This window comes from Panthera tigris, chromosome E3, assembly GCF_018350195.1.
Source record: "Panthera tigris isolate Pti1 chromosome E3, P.tigris_Pti1_mat1.1, whole genome shotgun sequence".
NCBI classification, from domain to species: Eukaryota; Metazoa; Chordata; class Mammalia; order Carnivora; family Felidae; genus Panthera; species Panthera tigris.
The window spans coordinates 6,143,505-6,165,119 of NC_056675.1; the positions used below are offsets into that span (position 1 = coordinate 6,143,505).

The following is a 21,615-nucleotide window of genomic DNA, read 5'->3' on the forward strand; positions in this document are numbered from 1 at the left end:
GCATTCCTCTGCAGGGTGTTGTCTGAACGCCCTTTAGGAGGACCCGGTTTTCTCACTCCTTCCATCACCGTTCCGTCCTGGGGCCCAAGTGGATGGGACTGTTCCCATTGGCAGTTTACTGGTTCCTGAAGATGGGCGTCCTTCCTGCAGTTTTCACCCCACCTCCGCTCTCTCTAGGAATGAGAGCTGAGCCCAAGGAATTGTTTTGGGTCCCCATATTGACACTTGCCTCATTCCGGGCAACTGGGGGAGATGGTGCCTGAGATGCGGCCCCTTCCCTTGTGCTGCCTTCTCTAGACTGTCTTTTGGGTCAGATGCTGCTGACTCAGCACAAGTGAGGAGTTGGGATTTCGAGGTCAGGTGAGGGTTAGTGGCACCGGGCAGGTGGGGGCCCCGGGAGAGGCTGCCGGGAAGCAGCAGGTCCAGGGGAGAGGGGACTCGGGGAGCCAGAGAAACCCCAGTAAAAACACAGTTGTGGTGGAAGACTTCAGCCTTTCAGAACTTTCTGGAAGAAAATGTAGTTAGGCCTGGAATGGAGAGTCAGCGCACTTGATTCAGTAGAGACCTGCGGGGTATTCCTCGGGGTGGACATGTTTTCTCATATTCATAAAACAGAAATGTGTCCGATACTTGATGACAGAACACTGTAACAATTTCTTTAGAGATTTGTTTTCCAGGTAGCATTTTCTTACGATAATACTGCAAAATAAGGACTAGACAGACACTTAACAGCTGACTAGGCAAAAAATCTCAACTACTTGGAAATTAAGAAACTCTGTCCTTGGGGCACCTGGGTGGCTCAGCCAGTTAAGTGTCTGATTCTTGATTTAGGCTCAGGTTGTGATCTCATGGTTCATGGGATCGAGCTCTGCGTCCCTGCTTGGGATTCTCTCTCTCCCTCTCTCTCTACCCCTGCCCCGCTCTCATGTGCGTGCTCACTCTCAAAATAAAGAAACGTTAAAAAAAAAAAAAAAAAAAAAAGGGGCACCTGATTTTCAGTTGGTTAAGTGTTCAACTTTGGCTCAGGTCATGATCTCGTGGTTTGTGAGTTCGAGCCCCGCATTGGGCTCTGTGCTGACAGCTCAGAGCCTGGACCCTGCTTTGGATTCTGTGTCTCCCTCTCTCTCTGCCCACCCCGGATCATGCTCTGTCTTCTCTCTCAAAAATAAATAATTTTTTTAAAAAATTAAAAAAAGAAAAAAGAAATCTCGTCCTAAAGAAGAGGCCCTCCTTTTCCCCTGAAGGTCCTTCACCCACTGTGTTCAGACTTGTAAGCCCGCCCTTCGTCAGTGAAATTCGTTCCGTGAGTCTCTGATCCGCACACATAACGGGAAAATGGGCATGACCTCGTTGGTTCTCTTGTAAAGCTTGATGTTGTATATGCCGTGCGTGTGCGTGTGTGTGTGCGTGTGTGTGTGTGTGTTTAGGCGCGCTCGTGCATGTGTGTTTGAAGGTGTAAACCTGTCGTGTGGCCCTTGGCTGGTGACACGGCTCAGGACTGGACCCGAGCTCCGTTCTGCTGGTCTCGCCCGCAGGTGCTGGACCCGGAGAAGCAGGCGGACATGCTGGACTCGCTGAGGATCTACCTCCTGCAGTACGCCACGCTGCTGGTGGAGCACGCCCCGCACCACATCCACGACAACAACAAGAACCGCAACAGCAAGCTGCGCCGCCTCATGACCTTCGCGTGGCCCTGCCTGCTGTCCAAGGCCTGCGTGGACCCGGCCTGCAAATACAGCGGACACTTGCTTCTGGCGCACATCATTGCCAAGTTTGCCATACACAAGAAGATCGTCCTTCAGGTACCGCGGGGCGCCCTCCCAACCCCCCCCCCCGCCCTCCCCCCCCCCACCCCGCCCCAGGCGTTGGGCAGATTTGCACACACGCTTCCCCCCACCCCCCCTCCGCAGTTGTAGCCTCCTTTGCTGTTGTCCTTCCCGGCACCGTTGAAAAATAGCTGGTTTCTGCCGCGTTACAAACACCGTGAACCCTCCCATGACCGCTCACCGTGTCCCCCCGCTCCGCGGTTACTGCTGTGCTCCGTCGGCCCTCTGCGGCCTTGCTGCTGAAACAGCAAAGCATCTCTTTTGCCCATCTCCTGCTCCTCTGCACGTTGTAGCCTGGCTTCTGACCTGCTGGTCCATTGAGACCATTCTGCAAGGGCCCAGCCCGTTCCTTAGTTAAAGACACTAGACACTCTAGAACCCTCATCCTGTGCTGATCCTCTGCCAACGATGAGCACCCTTCTCCGAGTCCCCGGAGGGGTTAGGCCTTGACGCCAGGCCGCCCTGGGTTTGAGTTTCTGTTTTGCAGTTGCAAGTTTGTGACCCTGCGTTTAGTGTTGTCTCTTTAAGAATTAAATGCGGTAGTACGCTTTAGTGCTCAGTTTGTCCCATTCACGTTGCCTAAGCGATCGTCCTTGTCCTCTTCTGTGCGGTCACTCCTGATTGTTTTCCTCTGACCACTTCGTCTAGTGACCTCTGAGGTGTTACGCCCCAGACCACAAAGCCAGCGGCCCCTCCGTCATCACCTCCCACAGGCACGTCTCTGGGGCGCTGCTCTCCCAGCCGGAGACGCAGGGACCATCCGCGATGCCCTCTAGTTCCCGGTCGGGGCATGGGCGAGTCCTGTTGATCTCCGGCACCTGCCCTGCCCCCTCCATCTTCCGTACCCATCAGGTGGTCTTCGTGTCGTGACCTTACTTAACGTCAGGACGTCACCTCTCACTTGCGCTTTCCCAAGACTGCCTCTGAGGGCAGTCCCTTTTACTCGTGTCACGTTGTGGTGAAAGAAATGATCCCTGTACGTCAGCTAACTTCCCACGAGTTACGCGAGGCAGAGTCCCTGTAAGGAGCCAGATCTTCCTCTGTGTGCTCCACCCTGGCCCAGCACGGGCACGAAGTGGGAGCTCGGTAGGAGGAGGAATAACGTATTCATCTCAAAACTTAAGGAAGGAGAAAGCAGCTTTGTTGTTTCCTGAGAAGACAGCCCTAAGCAATTTTGTAAAAACCGTTTTTGCAAAAACACCCGGTCTCGGTTCAAAGTGATTGTTCTCGTCTCCTTTCTCCAAGCCTTCGTTCTCACCGTGTGTAAGAACCTCTTCCCTGTTTTAGGTCTTTCACAGTCTCCTCAAGGCTCATGCGATGGAGGCTCGAGCCATCGTGAGACAGGCGATGGCCATCTTGACTCCGGCGGTGCCGGCCAGGATGGAGGACGGGCACCAGATGCTGACGCACTGGACGAGGAAGATCATTGTGGAGGAGGGCCACACGGTCCCGCAGCTCGTTCACATCCTGCATTTGATCGTGCAGCACTTTAAGGTGTGTAGATAGCACCACAGGGGGTGGGGAGCGCACGCTGAGAGCACCGGAGGACCATAGGGGGTGCGTCCCGCGCGGTCAGGCATTTGCTTTCACCTCTTGCTTATCTCTAATTGTTTGCGGTAATAACGTGGTTAGTCATCTCTCACTAAAGGTATTTCTGGTCCATTGGGGGGTGGGGGTGTATACGTGTGTGTGTGCCCACTTGTGCACGTGTGTTGGAGTCGCGAGGCGGTGGTCCCGGTGTGACCCAGGCCCCGTACCCGCAGGTCTACTACCCTGTGCGGCATCACTTGGTGCAGCACATGGTCAGCGCCATGCAGAGGTTGGGCTTCACGCCCAGCGTCACCATTGAGCAGAGGCGGCTGGCTGTGGACCTGTCTGAAGTCGTCATCAAGTGGGAGTTGCAGAGGATCAAGGACCAGCAGGTACGGCTGCCAGACTTGTCCCGTCGTCCCAGACTGAATTCCTTCCGCTTCTCCCTAGAAATCAGTTTGTAAAGTCACACCTGTGTGTTTTTTAAGCCGGATTCAGACATGGACTCAAATTCAAGTGGCGAAGGAGTCAACTCTGTTTCATCTTCCATTAAAAGAGGCCTGTCGGTGGATTCCGCCCAGGAAGTGAAACGCTTTAGGACGGCCACTGGAGCCATCAGCGCGGTAAGATCGAGTGCTTTCTGTTACGGGTTCTGCGCTTCTTTCATTCATTCCACAAATTCCGAATGTGGGCTAAGTGCCCAGCACCGTGCCTGAGACACAGCCGGGAAAGGCTGCACTCACAGGTAGAACCCCAGTGACCTAGGACTTGCCGTGTTTCTCATGTCACCAGACACGGTTGTTTTTGTTTTTTTGTTTTTTACATGTGTATTTAATACCTTAGAGTTCCAATGAGAATGGCTAATTCCTTGCAGGGAGGCATCGAGAGAAACGCTTTGGGGTAAGAAAATTGATCGAGAATGTGCACCCATTTGTGTTCATTTTTTTCAAAGTGAACAAATGTGTTCTGTTTTGTTTGGAGAACACAAGAGAGCCAGGGCGGGGGTTGCTCGCTCTCCTCAGCCCTTGTTGAGGTGATGGCTCTGTCACTCTGTGCCTGAGGTTGAACCGTCCCTCCCCTCTACTGGTCTCTACTTGTGCTCAGGTCAGACACCTCGGGCCACAGATTTTGTCCATTTACGTGTCAGGTCCTGCTGACCCGGCCGCGGACCCTTCTTGGCGTGCGCCCAGCCACCTCCCCTGCTGACTGCAGTGCCTCCCAGCTCCTCTCTCCTCTCCTGCTGCCTCTTGTCAGAATCTAAGGGAAGCTGAGTAAAGGGAGCCTGGGGCCTCTGTACTGTTACATCGTTTAAAAATGAAACTTGAAGATGGGGCACCTGGGTGGCTCAGTTGGTTAAGCATCCGACTTCGGCTCAGGTCAGGATCTCATGGCTCGTTTGTGAGTTCTAAGCCCCGCATTGGACTCTTGGCTGTCAGCACAGAGCCCTCTTCGGATTCTCGGTCGCCCTTTCTGCCCCTCCCCCACTCGTACTCTCTCTCAAAAATAAACATTTAAAAAAAGAAAAAGCTTGAAGAAGCAGTAGGTTAGGTTGTCTCTCCCCGGCCAAGCCCTCTCTGGGGCTGCGGCCTTCAAGGCCTGTGTGACTCAGCCCTGCTGATGGCCTTCGTGCCTCCCCTGCCCTTCCCTCCCCCCCCCCCCCCCCCCCCCCGCCATTCTTGCTTACGATGCTCCAGCCACACAGGCCTTTCCTCCACTTCGGCAGTGCCCCAGGGTCTTTGTTCACTTGGGACTCATCCACTGGCTCCTTTTCCTGTGCCTGGAGCAGCTTTGTCTGTGCTCTTCTCCTGGCTGCTGCTCCGTATGAAGAGCCGCCTTGGTGTCCTCGCGACTTTGTCGGTTGTGTCTGCAGAGACGTGCCTGCCGCCGGTCTCCCCACTGCCCAGAGCCGCCGCCCCCAGGAGGACTGTGTACCTCGAGCTGGCTGTACAAGGCCGCGCCCTGTCAGCTGGACGCATTGTTGAGAATGCTCTGCTTGCCTTTTCTAGGTGTTCGGAAGGAGCCAGTCGCTGCCTGGAGCCGACTCCCTTCTTGCCAAACCCATTGATAAGCAGCACACGGACACAGTGGTGAACTTCCTCATCCGCGTGGCTTGTCAGGTGCGGCTTTTGAAAGGCTTCTGTTACAGATTCTTCAGAGCAGAGACTGCTTAATAGATTCTAGATTGTTATCTCTGATAGTGTAGTCAGGAACAATGTAGACAAACCAAGGTCTGAGGCCAGCTCTCTTGTACCACATTCCACTGATTTCATAACAGGCCAACGTTTCTGAAACTTGCTTGTTTTATAAGTGATGGGATTTTTAAAAACATTTTTTTCTTTCTGCGATGGTAAAATATTGGTATATCTCATGATTAAGGTCATCTTGGTGTTGACACAACATGGCAGTCGGCCAGTGACCTTGGGCAGATTATTTAACTTCCAAGTACATCTTGTAAAAAGGTGCTGGGATGATCCGGCCTCCATAAATTGTGCACAACGTTTAGTAATTTAAGTGCTTTTAAAACTTGTGTTTATCATTTACGTCAATATGTATTTTCATGTATTTCTTGGGAATCTATTTCTGAAACAATTTGAAAAAAGCATTGTAAATGAAATTTTCTTAGGTAGTTTTTTTAGAATTTGGGAGTCTTAAGTTTGTATGATTACTAAACAGAATAGTAGATCTTGCAAAACCATTGAGGGCTTCAAAGTACTGAAAAGAATCTGCTGAATAATTCAGCCAGTACCTTCTCGGTGCTGCGGTGTGCCAGGCCCAGCCTGTGAGGTCCGTGGGAGGAGCTTGGGTGTGCTCCTGGGGAGCTACCTGACGCTAATCCGTCACTCCTACAAATGAGTGCAAATCCCCACCGACCCCACAGCAAGAGAGCGGGGGTGGGGGGGGGGTGGGGGAGGGCCTGTCGGCAAGAGTCCCTGAAGTGGGGAAGGTTGAATTGAGTCAGGTGGGAAAGGAGGTGGCAGTGAAGTGGAAGCCGGGTGCCAGGGCGAGAGGCAGTGTCACAGTGAGACGTGGCCTTGAATTTAAGTGGATTTCCAGGTTAACGACAATACCAACACTGCGGGGTCTCCTGGGGAGGTGCTGTCTCGCCGGTGTGTGACTCTCCTGAAGACTGCCTTGCGCCCAGACATGTGGTCCAAGTCTGAGCTCAAACTGCAGTGGTTTGACAAGCTCCTGATGAGTGTGGTAAGTGGATGTGTCTGTCACTGCCACCCGATCTTGGGGCTGGGCCACCAAACCCCAAACCCTCCGTTCTCTTGGCCAATCGTGGCTGCTAAGGAGGGGGGGGAGTTTTACTCCCTGAAAAAGATCTTAAAACTTGAGCTCATGTCCCCAGCCCCAGGCAGCAAAGAGCTTTGAAAACATGATAGTTCTCTTGCATCTTGAAGCATCTGTTCTTAAAGTGACCTCTCGACTGGCTTGGCATAAACAATTTTAGTTGGTGTATGAAACAATCTTTAAAATAAACTTAAAACTTTAGAACAGACATATAATTTGTTATCGAGCACCATAAAATAAGGTAATAAAATTAGCCCTGGGATGCCTGGGTGGCTCAGTCAATTATATGTCTGACTTTGGGGGCGCCTGGGTGGCTCAGTCGGTTGAGCATCCGACTTTGGCTCAGGTCATGATCTCATGGTTCATGAGTTCGAGCCCCATGTTGGGCTCTGTGCTGACAGCTCAGAGCCTGGAGCCTGCTTTGGATTCTGTGTCTCCCTCTCTCTCTGCTCCTCTCCTGCTCACACGCTGTCTCTCTCTCAAAACTAATAAAGATTTCAAAAAAAATTAAAAAAAAAAAGTCTGACTTTGGCTCAGATCATGATCTTACGGTTCACGGGTTTGAGCCCTGCGTCAGTCTCTGTGCTGACAGCACAGAGCCTGCTTGGGATTCTCTCTTTGTCCCTTCCCCACTTGGGCACGCGCTCACTTGCTCTCTCTCTTTCAAAATAAATAAACTAAAGGGGGGGGTAAGGGTTAAAAAAATTAGCCTCTAATGCTGCTGATTATTTGGTGGGTCTTTGGTCTGTTTCTGTAAAAAACCATGATCCTGTAATTTCTGGGCAGCTGCAGACTGATTTTAAGCATTTGTTATTTTGCATGGCAAAGACTAATATGGTTGTCCGAGTTTTTTTAAAAGGTTGCACAGATTACCTGCACCATGAAAACAGTGGGATCATAGGCTGCCTGTCTGCAGTATATGCTTTGATTCTAGCTTGACATATAACTTCAGGATTTTCTGTATATTTCTTTTCTCTTTTTCTTTCTTTCTTTTTTTTTTTTTTTTTTTTTTTAAGTTTATGTATTTATTTTGAGAGACACAGGCAGAGAGAGAGAATCCCAAGCAGGCTCTATACTGTCAATACAGAGTTTGATGTGGGGCTTGATCCCAGGAGCCGAGAGATCATGACCTGAGCCCAGATCAGGAGTCAGACACCCAACCGACTGAGCCACCCAGGTGCCCCATCCTCTTTTTCTTTTTGAAAGGTCAAACTACTTCCCTATCCAATGCAGTCGCATTGAGTTAAGCTCAGCCATTAGTGAACGACCTCTGCCACGTCACAGGCTAACATTTCCATCATACAACGTGCCCAGCTCGTGGTGACTTTCCAGTCTTTTCCCATAGTAAGTGTGAGAAGATTTTATCTCACAACCCAGTGTGTACACACAGTACATAGACAAGGCATCTGTGTGTGTAAACCACAGAGACAAAAGTTTCAAGAAGCAATACTCTGTTTTCTAATACTGTTTTTTTTTATGACGTCATCTTTTAGATTGATTTCAAGATCCACAGTTTCAAAGATACTTCCTTTTGGAAGGATATTTGAATTTTATTTTTTAGACCCGATTTTAATGACTTTCAGATTTTTAATATTGAGTATTAATGTCTTTCATAAGCATTTAAAAGGGGGTTTGACTAAATATTTAAAGCAAATTTGTTAAAAGAAATGTGAAGTCCTCCTGTATTAATAAAATGTGGTCCTTGTGTAGTGCATGGCACCGGAGTGTTGACGTCATCTGTGTGTGGCCTGTGTTCTCCACCGCAGGAGCAGCCTAATCAAGTCAACTATGGAAATATTTGCACGGGATTGGAAGTTCTGGGTTTCTTGCTCACTGTCTTGCAGTCTCCAGCCATCCTCAGCAGCTTCAAACCTCTGCAGCGTGGGATCGCTGCGTGCATGACATGCGCGAACACCAAGGTTCTCCGAGCGGTCCATAGCCTTCTCTCCCGCCTAATGAGCATTTTCCCAACAGAGCCAAGTAGGTGACCTTTGCTCTGGTGCCTCAGTGGATGGGAGGGCACGGAGCTTGTCACTCGAGAGTGCTCCTCCTCCGGTTACTATAGTGAGCGTTTGCTTCGGGCTTTCCATCTTTCTTTGAAAAAAAATTTTTCTTGACCTAAGAACTTAACGGTGGCAGTCGTTGCATTATGTTTTTGTTTTGCTTTGGAAATGCTGTTACTCATCAGCCGAACGTGACTTTCCTTAGGCAGTAAAGGAAGTTGGGTTACAGCGTTTTGTCCACTGTCAAACGGTCGAGGTCAAACTTTGGCATACCGTAATTGAGTGGATCTTGGGTGCGCTCCGGGAAAGCTTGGGGGATAAAACGTTGTCACTTAGCTCTGTAAAGTCGGAATCCTCTCCGAGATGAGCGCCACAAGTCCTGCAGTGTGAGAGAAGCGCCCATGCCAGTTGTCCCACATCCCAAGATAACTAAGGCTCCAGACCTAGTGTGAGGAAGGTCAATGTCCCGGTGCCCTGATGGGCCTGAGAACCTAAACCGTAGGGCCCAGGTTCTCGCTTCTGTTTCAGGCACTTCCAGCGTGGCCTCCAAGTACGAAGAGCTGGAGTGCCTCTATGCGGCCGTCGGAAAGGTAATCTATGAAGGACTCACCAACTATGAGAAGGCCACCAATGCGAATCCCTCCCAGCTCTTTGGTGAGTTTGGGTCCGATTTAGATTTTCTGTAGCAGCGGTTCCTTTTGGCGTCGGTCTCTGTGCTCTCTGGACGAGCTTTCCTTCTCGGAAAGGCTCGGGATGTCAGCTGGAGCTTTGAGCTGACATGCGCTGAAGGTGTCGTGTGTGGCCTGGTACACGTGAGGCCCCAGTGCCCTGTGGTCTTTGAGGGAAACGGCCTCCACCCAACCAACGTCTGTGTTCCCTCGGTTCCTCCCGCCCCAGCCTCAGGTGCGGGATTGGGTTGTGGGGGAGCTGCCCCGTGTGGTGCGGGTCCTGCTGCCCCGGCTTCACGTCACACACGGAGCCGCTGCTAAAGCAGTGTGCACAGACGTGTAATTGCTGCCTTTCACGATACGGTCACCTGTGTTGAAGCCACTCCCAAGACGAGAACTAGTCCCTGTCTACGTGGTGAGGCTCTGGCTGCCCCAGGTGAGACAAGAGTTGGTTTTTCAGGTAATCGGGGCAGCCGGACGACTTGGGCCTCCAGATACTCAGAAGTCAAATGCGTAGCTGCTTTACTCTGCTTTTTGTGAAAGTCACGGACTTAGGGTTAGCAGTTTAAAAATGCTCTTTAACTTAGTCATTGTATGAAATTTTGAAAATACAAAAGAAGGAAAACTAAAAGTTTCTTTGCTTAGTAAATATTCACTCTTAACGTCTTGATGTGTCTTTTTTTCTGTGTACTTGTATCTAAACACATAGGTAGCTTTATCATGCACACACTTGCATCTGAATCTGCAAACTGAATACGTTACATCTTAATGAGTTTCTTGCTCTCCAGACCCTTGCTACTTGCTATCTGAAATTCGGGAACCAGATAAATTTATCTAAAATTGTATCCCTTAGTATTCAAGCTTGCCGGCTCTATTCTGGAACCGGGTGGATTTAGATGGTTGAGGAATCCTTTTGTGACTTTTGTTAAGGCGGGTCGTGTAGTAGGTCCTGCTTCGCAGCCTGGCTTCCAGAGTTTGAATGTCTTCTTAATTCTCTGGAGGACTCTGAAGAGCTGACCACCGTTGGCCCTGCCTCCCTCCTTTGTGGGGGTGACAGCAGGCCGGGGGCAGCAGTGGGGCTACAGCCTGGAGTCTTGTCACACCAGTCTCCCTGCCCTAGACCCAGGGCTCAGTTACTGACTCATCACCAAGTGTCACCTCTCTCCTGAGACTCAGCCTTTTAACAAAGCAAGCCTAAAATTGTCCAAGTCTGTGATGATTGCACCCATCAATGGCAAATGAATACCCTTATATTGGTCTATAATGGGAACCGTGAATACAAATTTAAAATTTCATGTGTAGGTCAGGGTTAGGATGTTCCTAAAAAATGTCAGGAAAGATTACGTTTTTTGCACATACTCAGTGTTCATGCTCTGATATTAGTTTTGTTGACTTTTACTGGATTTTTACTGATCTTACTCGGTTTTTCAGAATGGGGTACAAATTGAATTCTAAAATATTTATCATGTCCAAATAGTCTAGATTTGTTTTTAAGGATTTTCTTTTTTCTTCTTGTTCTTTTTTCTTTTTTTTTTTTTCAATTTTTTTTAATGTCAATTTTTTTTATTTTTGAGAGTGGGAGAGTGCAAGCAGTGGAGGGGCAGAGAAGGAGGGAGACACAGGATCTGAGGCAGGCTCCAGGCTCAGAGCTGTCAGCACAGAGCCCAACGCGGGGCTCAAACTCACAAACCGCAAGATCATGACCTGAGCCGAAGTCAGATGCTTAACCCAGGGGTGCCACCCAGGCACCCCTCTTTTTTTTTTGCCCAAACTTATCATGGGACAATAAATTTCACTTAGGGTGGTTTGCTATAACAAGGATAAAATCCAGAACTGAAGGTACGAATGTTGTATCTACCAAAGCATAAAAATCGGCTCCCGTGCTTGGTGTGGACCGTGAATTCAGAATTGGGAGTGAAAATGCAGTGCTCCAGAGTGTAATGTGTGTGGACAAAAGCTTCTAATGTTGACACTTGAGGCTCATCCGTACTTGGTCAGAAACAACACATTTTTATTGTACACTTTAAAATGTTTTAAGTAGCCCATTTTTGTTGATTACTGAGTTTTAAAAAAACTTTTCTTAAAACCGAACACACTGATTTCTACCTCTTAGGGACCCTTATGATCCTCAAGTCCGCCTGCAGCAACAACCCGAGCTACATCGACCGGCTCATCTCGGTCTTCATGCGCTCCCTGCAGAAGATGGTCCGAGAGCACCTGAACCCACAGGCAGCGTCGGGCAGCACAGAAGCTACCTCAGGTGACAACCAGGGCCCCCACGTCTTTTTCTCAGACTTCATGGAACACCTAAAGGGTGCTGCTGTGTGATTGAATTCTGAAACCAACGTGAATTCCTGTTTTTTTTGTGCAGTCTGCTCTCCGTTTGCTTTCAAAAAAGAAGTTGTGAGCATTTCATATAAAACCAAAGTGAGACTCGTTTTTAAAATGAATTACATTCCAGGGGCACCTGGGTGGCTCAGTCAGTTAAGCCTCTGACTTTGGCTCAGGTCATGATCTCACAGTCTGCGAGTTCGAGCCCCGCGTTGGGCTCTGTGCTGATGGCTCAGAGCCTGGAGCCTGCTTCGGATTCTGTGTCTCCCTCTTTCTCTCTGCCCCTCCCCTGCTCGTGTGCTCGCTTGCTCTCTCAAAAATAACATTAAAATTTTTTTTTCATGAATTACATTCCAAATTTGTGAATGTAGGGATGAGGAAATTTTTAAGCGGGCTGGATATTTATGTGGGGCATTCACTGCTAAGTGAGAGCTATCCAGTGGTTTTGCCGTAAAACCAAATGCATAATCAGAGCTTTATGCCTTATGAAAAATGAAGTTGCAGGTTCTGGGCCCGAGCAGTGGGCCCCAGGATCCTGAGGGATAAAGTTGTTGGCTGTGGGGGTGGGGCTACGTGTGCCCAGAGTTGGCACCACTGCTAGAGGCCCATCGGAGCAGAAGTGCTGTGAACATGGCTTAGGACTGCCTGTGTCTGGGTGTCCGGCACTGGTCCATCCGCTCCATCGTCCCCTTGCCCGTGCAGAGGCGCTTATGAGGCCCCTCTTGCAGGAGAGTATTTGGGGGGCAGGGTGGGACAGAATCTGACGTGCCACACCATGCATCATGTGGATTGTTGGGGTGCTCCCCTTTTCTCTGCACAAGCAGGAACAGGCGAGCTGGTGATGCTGAGTCTGGAGCTGGTGAAAACGCGCCTGGCCGTCATGAGCATGGAGATGAGGAAGAACTTCATTCAGGCCATCCTGACCTCCCTCATTGAAAAGTCGCCGGATGCCAAAATCCTCCGGGCTGTAGTGAAAATCGTGGAAGAGTGGGTGAAAAACAATTCCCCGATGGCAGCCAGTCAGGTGGGCAGCGAGAGGGCTGTGCTCGGGTCAGGCACCTGCTGCTGTGCAGGCAGAAGTCCAAGCATGGCCTGCTCAGCTCTTCTCCTCACGCTTCTCCGGCAAAACGCTTTTTCCCATGTTGGCATTCGCAGGATTTTTTCTTAAGATGGATTTCTCTCATGGCACTTAACAGATTTTAAGTAGATGCTCAAGGTGACCGGTCACTCTTTTTAATGTGTATTTGTATTAAGATGTTAAATGAATCTTATTTCTTAGTCTTTGTGGTGCTAAAGGTAAGCATCCAAAAAATTAATGATATGGGACTGTTACTGAATTTAGTAAGATGATTGCAAACTTCTGATTTGTTTGATAATTTAGTTACTTTCTCTCCAAAGTGAGCTGCAGCCCCTAGGAAAATCAGATTGGCAGCTGTCTTGATTTTAAGGATTTGCAGACAGCCAGAGGCGGGCTCTTTCCATTTAGAAATGAACTCGTCTTACTTTACTTGACAAAATTTTAGGAGCTTAAAAAATAAAGAAGATGGCTGAAATGCTTTTGAATTTATTTTTTCTTAAATAGACGTAATTGACCTTTTCTTTTAAAAAAAACCCAATTCATACAGACACCTACACTCCGGGAGAAGTCCATTTTGCTTGTGAAAATGATGGCCTACATAGAAAAGCGCTTTCCGGAAGACCTTGAATTAAATGCCCAGTTTTTAGACCTCGTTAACTATGTCTACAGGTAATGACAGCAGTTAACCAAACATTGCACGTATGTGTCTACAGTATGTTCTTTAATTAACCTACGTAACGTTGAATCTCTTCATGATGGTTAAATTTTAAACATACCTACACTTAATCCCAGAACATATTTTTGTGCCATTAACGCACCTTTTGCTCAAATGCTGCGTCAGCCTGTGGTAATTCATGATCCACTCTCGGCTTTCGTAGCGGCATTTAGGAGCGTTCTCACCCTCTTGTTTTCTGCCTGTTTGCTTCCGGCTTGCAGAGTCCCCCTCTGGTGTAGCTCTTCCACCCCGTGTTCCTCTTTCCATTTCAGGGATGAGACGCTGTCTGGCAGTGAGCTGACTGCGAAACTCGAGCCAGCCTTCCTCTCCGGGCTGCGTTGCGCCCAGCCTCTCATCAGGGCAAAGTTTTTCGAGGTTTTTGACAACTCTATGAAACGTCGGGTATACGAGCGCCTGCTTTACGTTACCTGTTCCCAGAATTGGGAAGCCATGGGGAACCACTTCTGGATTAAGCAGTGCATTGAGGTAGGACGGGCTCAGCTCGCCGTCGCTGGCAGGGCACTGAAGCAGGAGGCATCAACATTGTCTGAGATGAATTAGAAACCTCCACCATAAACTGCTGTCCTCTCTTCAGGAAGAAAAAAAAGACTTTTAAAGCTTTGTTTTCAGCTCGAGGGGTTTTTTTAGGGGTGGTCTTAAGCTCCTAGAAAATTGAATAGTGTTCTTTAGTGTGTAGCCAGAGGTTTGTTTTTCCTCAAGTGTGAAAATTGTAAATTCTGTCTATGCGCCCTTGGAGATTTAATGTACTGTGTCACGTCTCATCATTCTTAGAGCAGGAAGGTAGAGCAGCCAGGCCAGATCAAAGCCATGGACTTTGATCCCCTAGTGTGAGGGGCCAGCATGCCAGTGACAGAGGCCTGTGTGAAATGGTCAGACCGATTCAGTGGATGGTCAGATGTTTCTAACAGGATTGTGGGGAGACTTCTGTTTTCTTGTTTGTTGTTCATATCCACTGCCTTTCATTGGCTTAGTTATCTGCTTACTACACCAGGCAGCCTAGTTTCCCATCAGTTATCGATGCTATGCAGATAATTCTAGTCTGCTTGTTTACAAGTGAGGCTAGAAGGTTACCAAATTACTTTGCCTAATGAGATAAAAGATTGTGGAATCTTCTTTAGGGGCACAAGCTGGGGATCTGCCATTCCTTGCCTTGTTTGTCCTGTGCATCTGGTCCGTCGCCAGGGGTTACCAGTTCAGGGCCACCTGCTTCTCACCCTTTTTTCTTCTTCTGCCCTCTTGGGGCCACCATCATTGCTCACCACCCCAGTTTTGTTATTGTTGCAAAATTGTCCTTAATAATGCTGATTGTGTGTGTCACTCCTTGCCTTTATACTTGGCACAAAATCCAGCCTCCAGGACATGTCTTTCCAGCCCCCATGTGACCAGACCCTTTCCTCTCTCCAGCCCAATACCGACCTCCCTGTCTCCCTCCTCCCTCAGTGGTCTCCAGCCCTACTGGCCTTTTGTGTTCTCAGACATGCCACATTCTTAACACCTAAGCTAAAAGGGGCACCCTTTTGTTCTGTTGGTCTCCCTGTTTCTTGGCTCTGTTCTTACAGTGAGTATGTATCTTTTTTGGTTTGGTTTTGGGTTATTGGTTGTTGTCGTTGTTTTCTGTTTCTGTTTGTTAGTATGTATCTGTTTATGTGTTGACGTTGGGCTTGTCCTTCCCCCTGACACTTCAGCTCCACCGGGGCAGGGGCAAGAGTGGCTTAGTTTGGGGGGCAGCCAGGTCAAGAGGCAAAGGCCAGGTGGCAAAGCGTATTGGGAGGTGGGGAATAGTTGTGGAAGTATCGGGTGTGGGTACGAGTGTTAGGTCAGGGACGAGCTCGTGAGCCATGCTGAGTAGCTCGCACTGTCCCCTGGCGGCCATGGAAGCCACTGGGGTCCACAGGGAGAAGAGCACTGAGTCAGCTGTGTGTGAGGAGACGATTTGGGAAGAGGAAGTCCATGAGTTAGGAACTTAGTCTGGGCAGTAGTTGATGGCAAGAGGAAGCCCGTCTGGTAGGGGAGAAAAATACTGAATTTCTGCTTAGACACCGAGTCAGAGGTGCCGAGTGAGGGGTGTCTGGAGGAAAAGTTCAGACCCTTTGTCTGGCTGAGCTGGGGAGAAGCAGAGCTGTGGGCTCACGAGTCAACACCCTATGTGTGCCAGTTGTGAGAACTAGGTGTCAACCATGGGTCCCTGCACCCCAAATGCCAGGCTAATGTTCTAGGTTTGTCTTCTTTTCATAAATCCTTTTCAGCTGCTTCTGGCGGTGTGTGAGAAGAGCACTCCCATTGGTACCAGCTGCCAAGGAGCCATGCTCCCGTCCATCACCAATGTCATCAACTTGGCTGACAGCCACGACCGAGCGGCCTTCGCCATGGTCACACATGTCAAGCAGGAGCCTCGGGAGCGAGAGAACAGCGAGTCCAAAGAGGAAGTAATGCTCCAGATTGTGTGGTCCTTCCTTTTCACAGCAGAATTCCCATTTCTGTGGACGAATTTTATATCAGCCTTAGATTTTGGGGGGGCGTTGGGAGGGCAAGAGCAATGTATTAAAACCTGTCTCTACCTGAAAGTTCTGGATGTGGTACCTCCGTTCAGTTAGATGTTTCTTTTTTTTTATTATCGAGGTGTAACTGACATACAACATTATGTTAGTTTCAAGTGTCCGATGTAACGATCCAATATTTGTATATATTACTAAATGATCACCAGGATACCTCTAGTTAACGTGCGTCACCATGCAGTTACCAGATTTTTTTTCTAATGAGAGCTTCTAACATTTACTCTCCTGGAAACTTCCAGATATGCAATACAGTAGCATTACCCATAGTCACCATGCTATACATTGATTGCATTCCCATGACTGACTTATAACTGGAAGTTTATACCTTTTGACCCCACCCCACCCCACCCCCGCCCTTGGCCCATTTTGCCCTCTCCTAATCCTGCTGCCTCTGGCAAGCACCAGTCTGTTCTCCGTAAGATTTTTTTTTTTTTGTAAGATTCCACATATAAGTGAGAACATATGGTTTTTGTCATTGTCTGACTTCTTTCACTTAGCAGAATGCCTTCAAGATCCATCCCATGTTGTTGCAAATGGCAAGATTTCTTTCCTTTTTATGGCTGAATAATACTCCATTGTACTTACACACACCACATCTTTATCCATTCATCTGTTGATAGACACTTAGGTTAAATTGATAAGCATCTCGTACTGCCATTTAATTTCGAGATAGATCACTTTATTGTGAGTTAGTCTTGCTTAGTACAGGTTATTCTACTGTTCGGTGATTTTTCTCTCCCAAGTGAGAAGAAGCCGTGTTGTGTTAACAGCACTACCCTAGGGAGGGACACCTCCCAGGGCTCTAGCAGGTTCTACCAGCAGCCTGCTGTGAACCTCCCAAGTCTCCATCTCGTCCTGGCGGGGGCAGCCCTGGAGCCCAGAACTGGCTAGCAAGGCCGAGGTCTTCGTCCTGATGGCCCTCAGTGCTCCATGAGGAGTAGCCGCCACTACTCCAGGCATAGACCTTTAAACTTGGGTCTCCTTTAGGTTGTTTGCTCTTGGAAGCTCAGTCTTTCCCCGGAGTGCTGGGTTTTAGAAGCAGCCACCCAGGATTGCAAAAGGAGGCACCCTCTTTGCTCTGAAAGGGTAGTCTGATGCCACTCCTGAATGTGGGATATCTACTCATTCTATTATCAAATAAGAATTTAAAATCTCCTTCTGTTGCTGAACACTAAATGATCTAGTGGTACAATCTTTGCTTCCTGTTACTCTCCTGTATGAAATAAATTGCCAACTTGGAAGTCATTGTTGTGGTTTTTCAGGGGCACATACCAAATGGTTGATAACTCAGAGGCTTGCTTGATGATTGAATTTTGGCTGTGACTTCTCAGAGGCTTCAGACAGAAAGAAGGGTTTATTCCTTTTTGGGAATGAGTCCTATAAAACATTGTGCCAACAGGTTCTGTGCAGTGACCCTGACCATATTCTTAATCTGAATGAGCGAGGCAGCTGTACTGCATTTTGAGGAATGATAGGCTGTAATTCCTTATCATTGTTATTTTTACTGTTTAGAATTTGCACTTTTTCATTTTGCTTTCCACAATCCAAATAGAAGAGCAAAACCGTGATCTTTCCATAGTGTCATTTAGAGAGAGAGAAGTCTGATCTAGTCCATCTGCTTTGTTTATTTTAGAGCTCAAAGTATTTACATAGTTTTAAAATTCTGGGAAACTGCCTAGAATTTTACTTGCCAAAACTGTAACAAGGAGTTTGCAAGAGCTGTTTACTGGGTTTTCTCTAACTGTCTGACTTTTTGTTTTTGCCTGTTTGTGTTCTGTTTCACAGGACGTGGAGATTGACATTGAGCTGGCCCCGGGAGACCAGACCAGCACGCCCAAAACCAAAGAGCTTTCTGAAAAGGACATCGGAAACCAACTGCACATGTTAACCAACAGACACGACAAATTCCTTGACACTCTCCGGGAGGTGAAGGTCTGTGTGGCTTCCGAGGGACGGTGGTGGTCTTCTCCCCTGAATATTTTGAATCCTAGAGCAGGATTACCCCACGGCAGTGTGAAGTTTTCTTCTACAAATTAGATGTATTTTCTCACTTTTTTCAGTTGACGCTATCATAATTCTGTGAGACTAAAGTGGATATTCTGTGTAAAGATTTGAGGAAGGAATTAGAGTATCTTGTGGGAGAAAATAATTTTCCCACTGCTGTCCCTTGAAAGAAAGGATGAAATTGTTTACTAAAAATATAAGATGAGACACTGCTGAATTATTTTTCAAATGCAATAAAAAGAAAATGAGAATAGGTTAACATGGTAAATGAAGTTCACTTTGTAGGGAGAGGTCCTCCAGACGCACCTTTTGTTTTGTTTTTTGTTTTCTGGGTTTTTTTGAGAGAAAGCACAAGTTGGGGAGGTGCAGAGACACAGGGAGAGAAAGAATCCCAAGCAGGCTCTGGCTCAGCACGGAACCCTACATGGGGTTCCATCGATCTCATGACCTGAGCCGAAATTAAGACTCGGACCCTCAACCGACCGAGCCACCCAGGCACCCCCAAATGCATCTGTTTTGGGATATAGCCAGCTAGAAGCTTTTTGACTTCCTCAGACTCTTAGGTTAATTATAGAAGTGATGATTTTTAGTTAAAGACTACAAGAATTGGTTAAGGCCAGTACACCAAGTTGTTTTTGAAGAGTGTTACAAAGAAACAGCAATGATTCTGTTCAAATCAGGACCTAGGTGAAAAAAACTAGAAACAAACTACTTGTCACAGATAATTTGTACATTTAAAATTCTCTGGTAACCCATTCTGAATTTGTGCGTTAAAGCAAACTTTTAATTTGCATCTGAGTGATCATTGTGTTTATGTGTGGATAAACACAACACTTCGTCTTCCTGTGCACAGAACGGAAGCAGAGCATTCTTACATGTAGGTGACACACTTTTGTTCACAACTGAAGACTTAATAGGCCCTGTCCCTCCTGTCATTTCTGCTGGAAAGAAGGGTGGTGGGTCAGTGCCCCCAAACCCAAAGGCCTTTCTTGGCTGACAGTCACCATGATAAGTCACCATGTAGATACTGACTCATTGGTTGCTTTGGCATAAGTTTAATGATCAGCTCATTGTGAAAGATCAGAGTACATTTTAGCAGTTCGTGTGACTGAATGAAACAGACAAGAGGACCAGCCCCGTGGGGCTCCTCTTCTACTGGGGGAAATAATAAACAGAGGTAAAATCGGTGTGGCTGTGTGGGCTGGTGAGTGCTGTGGAGAACAGTGAAAGCCACCAGGAGGCTTCAGAAGTCGGAGTGGCGTTCATGTTATTTTATCACGTGTTTATGGAAGTTATTTTTCATATTTCTGTTTTTTGTAGAGCAAGGTGGGGTTATAAGTCCCTGCATTTATAAGTCTGTTTGACCTTGACATTTTCCTTCCCGAGGCCCCTCCACCCGTGAAGTGGTTAGGGGCCAGTCGGTGCCTCCAGACAGTTTGTTTCTAAGTCCAGAGGGGCTAGGAGGCACGTGAATGGGTCGGGTCCTTCATGGAACCAGGCGCTCCTGCCCTCTTCTCTGCCCTGGGCGTCTTGTCCCAGAATTGGCTGTCTTCCTCCCTGTGAGAAACGTGTTGACGCCAGTGTCCCCTCCTGTTCTCCCTGGCGTTGGCAGAGCCACCAGCCTCTCCGTGACAGTGCGTGAATGAGTACAGGCCGGGGACCTGTGGAATCCCCGACTCACGGCTCGAGATGAGCAGCAGGTGTGTGAACACGTGTGGCCCTTCAGCGCTCCGGTCTCTGCTAGATTGACTTGGAGGCAGGAGGCCCCCGAGGCCGGGGAGGAAGGGGCAGCCACCGAGGTCCTCCGTGGTCGTTTCATCTCCCGTCTGCCTCATGGGGGAGCCCGAGTACCAAACCGGAGCATTCTTCACTTATTAAATGTTTTCACCCATGTTCCTTGAAATGTTCGTAGCTTTGCTTTCTGCATTTTTAGTAGATGTGGACATGAGGGTGATTTCCCTTCCTCGGTTTGCTGTTGGAAAAAGGAGAGCCTGGTCATGACGCATGTGTCCCTGAAGCCCTGTCTCTGTGGGGAGGTGTGCCCCATGGGCCCAGTGGGCTTCCAGCAGGCTTGAAACCTGCCTGTTTGTAGGAAATATCGGCAGCCGATTCAGACTTTGAAAACCAGCAAAGCTGTGGACAAAGTCAGAGGCATCTGTGGATTTGATTCACCATCCGGGCTTTTAGTTCCTGACCCTGGCTCTTTCCATCTCGCCGGCCATCAGCTGCAGACACTCTGGATCTTCAGTTCTTGATCTGTTCTGCAGAATTGTACTCTTTGGCCAAGAACTTCCCTTCTATGCATGTGCTCCTCCTCTTTTCCTCTTTCATGTTTCCAGCTTTGATGGAGTCCCTGTGCCTCTTGTTAACACATCTGTGTCAGCATTGCGTTTATACTTTTTGGACGTGGTGGAACCATGTTAGAAAATGCCCTTAAAAGTTAGAAAATGCCCTAAAAGTCAAAAAATGTAGAGGCGCCTGGGTGGCTCAGTCGGTTAAGCATTTGCCTTCCACTTAGGTCATGATCTCATGGTTCATGAGTTTGAGCCCCTATATCAAGCTCTCTGTCAGTTCAGAGCCTAGAGCCTGCTTTGGATCCTGTCTCCTTGTCTCTGCTTCTCCCCCCACGTGTGCACGCTCACTCTCTCAGTAATAAACATTTAAAAGAAGTTAAAAATATGTAGGCACGTCACTGACTCCTAAGCACCCATGGGTTCCTCATGCTCAGAGTCTGTGTTTATGCTCTGCTATGACACTTGATCTTTGAAAATTTGACAGTGGATAAGTGTCTGATAAAGCATGAGACAGCAGAGATAGCAGTATCTTGAGCGTGGACATGAGACCCCTGCGTGGTTACATGGACCTTTGTTCTTTCCGTAGACGGGAGCACTGCTCAGCGCTTTTGTCCAGCTCTGTCACATTTCCACAACACTGGCAGAAAAGACGTGGGTCCAGCTTTTTCCCAGATTGTGGAAAATTCTGTCCGACAGACAGCAGCACGTGAGTCTGTCTTACATCCTGTTTTGGAAGATGTGGTTTTCGGTGTTGATAAATCTCGGTGAAAGAAAACAATCTTGGCTCAGTTTCAAAGGATGAGGCAGCCACGCCCCATTCACTAATGGTGAATCCTCCCCAAATGTTGTCAGATGCTGGGTAAGAGAGCGAAGACCTCAGTTCACGTGTGCTTCGCTTGTAGGCTCTGGCTGGTGAGATCAGCCCGTTCCTGTGCAGCGGCAGCCACCAGGTGCAGCGGGATTGTCAGCCCAGCGCGCTGAACTGCTTCGTCGAGGCCATGTCCCAGTGTGTCCCCCCAATTCCCATCAGGCCCTGCGTTCTGAAGTATTTGGGGAAGACACACAACCTCTGGTTCCGGTCCACGTTAATGCTGGAGCACCAGGCTTTTGAGAAAGGTCTGAGTCTGCAGATTAAGCCGAAGCAAACCACGGAATTTTATGAGCAGGAGAGCATAACTCCACCCCAGCAGGTGAGGCCCACCTTGTCTTCTGGGTCACGTCTTCCTGGCCTGGGGCCTCACGGTTTCAGTAAGCCTCTCCCGAGCGATTTTAAGTTACAGCCCAGTGACGTTGCTT

At 48.4% G+C, this 21,615-nt stretch overlaps 1 protein-coding gene across 10 annotated transcripts in view; it reads left to right on the top strand.

Annotated features, from left to right (window-relative positions):
* Positions 1-21,615, top strand: part of LOC102948714 (transformation/transcription domain associated protein) — a 114,161-nt gene that overhangs the window by 57,757 nt on the left and 34,789 nt on the right. For 7 of the 10 annotated variants that reach the window (XM_042970831.1, XM_042970833.1, XM_042970830.1 and 4 more), the window contains exons 38-53: positions 1,536-1,802; positions 3,114-3,320; positions 3,590-3,748; positions 3,845-3,979; positions 5,363-5,473; positions 6,411-6,557; positions 8,417-8,630; positions 9,182-9,307; positions 11,435-11,581; positions 12,474-12,676; positions 13,278-13,399; positions 13,718-13,931; positions 15,713-15,892; positions 17,807-17,953; positions 20,906-21,025; positions 21,222-21,509. In XM_042970831.1, the coding sequence (XP_042826765.1) occupies positions 1,536-1,802; positions 3,114-3,320; positions 3,590-3,748; positions 3,845-3,979; positions 5,363-5,473; positions 6,411-6,557; positions 8,417-8,630; positions 9,182-9,307; positions 11,435-11,581; positions 12,474-12,676; positions 13,278-13,399; positions 13,718-13,931; positions 15,713-15,892; positions 17,807-17,953; positions 20,906-21,025; positions 21,222-21,509 (2,787 nt within the window). The remainder of the gene's footprint in view (positions 1-1,535; positions 1,803-3,113; positions 3,321-3,589; positions 3,749-3,844; positions 3,980-5,362; positions 5,474-6,410; positions 6,558-8,416; positions 8,631-9,181; positions 9,308-11,434; positions 11,582-12,473; positions 12,677-13,277; positions 13,400-13,717; positions 13,932-15,712; positions 15,893-17,806; positions 17,954-20,905; positions 21,026-21,221; positions 21,510-21,615) is intronic. The other 3 variants (XM_042970835.1, XM_042970838.1, XM_042970840.1) reach the window with 1 other exon arrangement.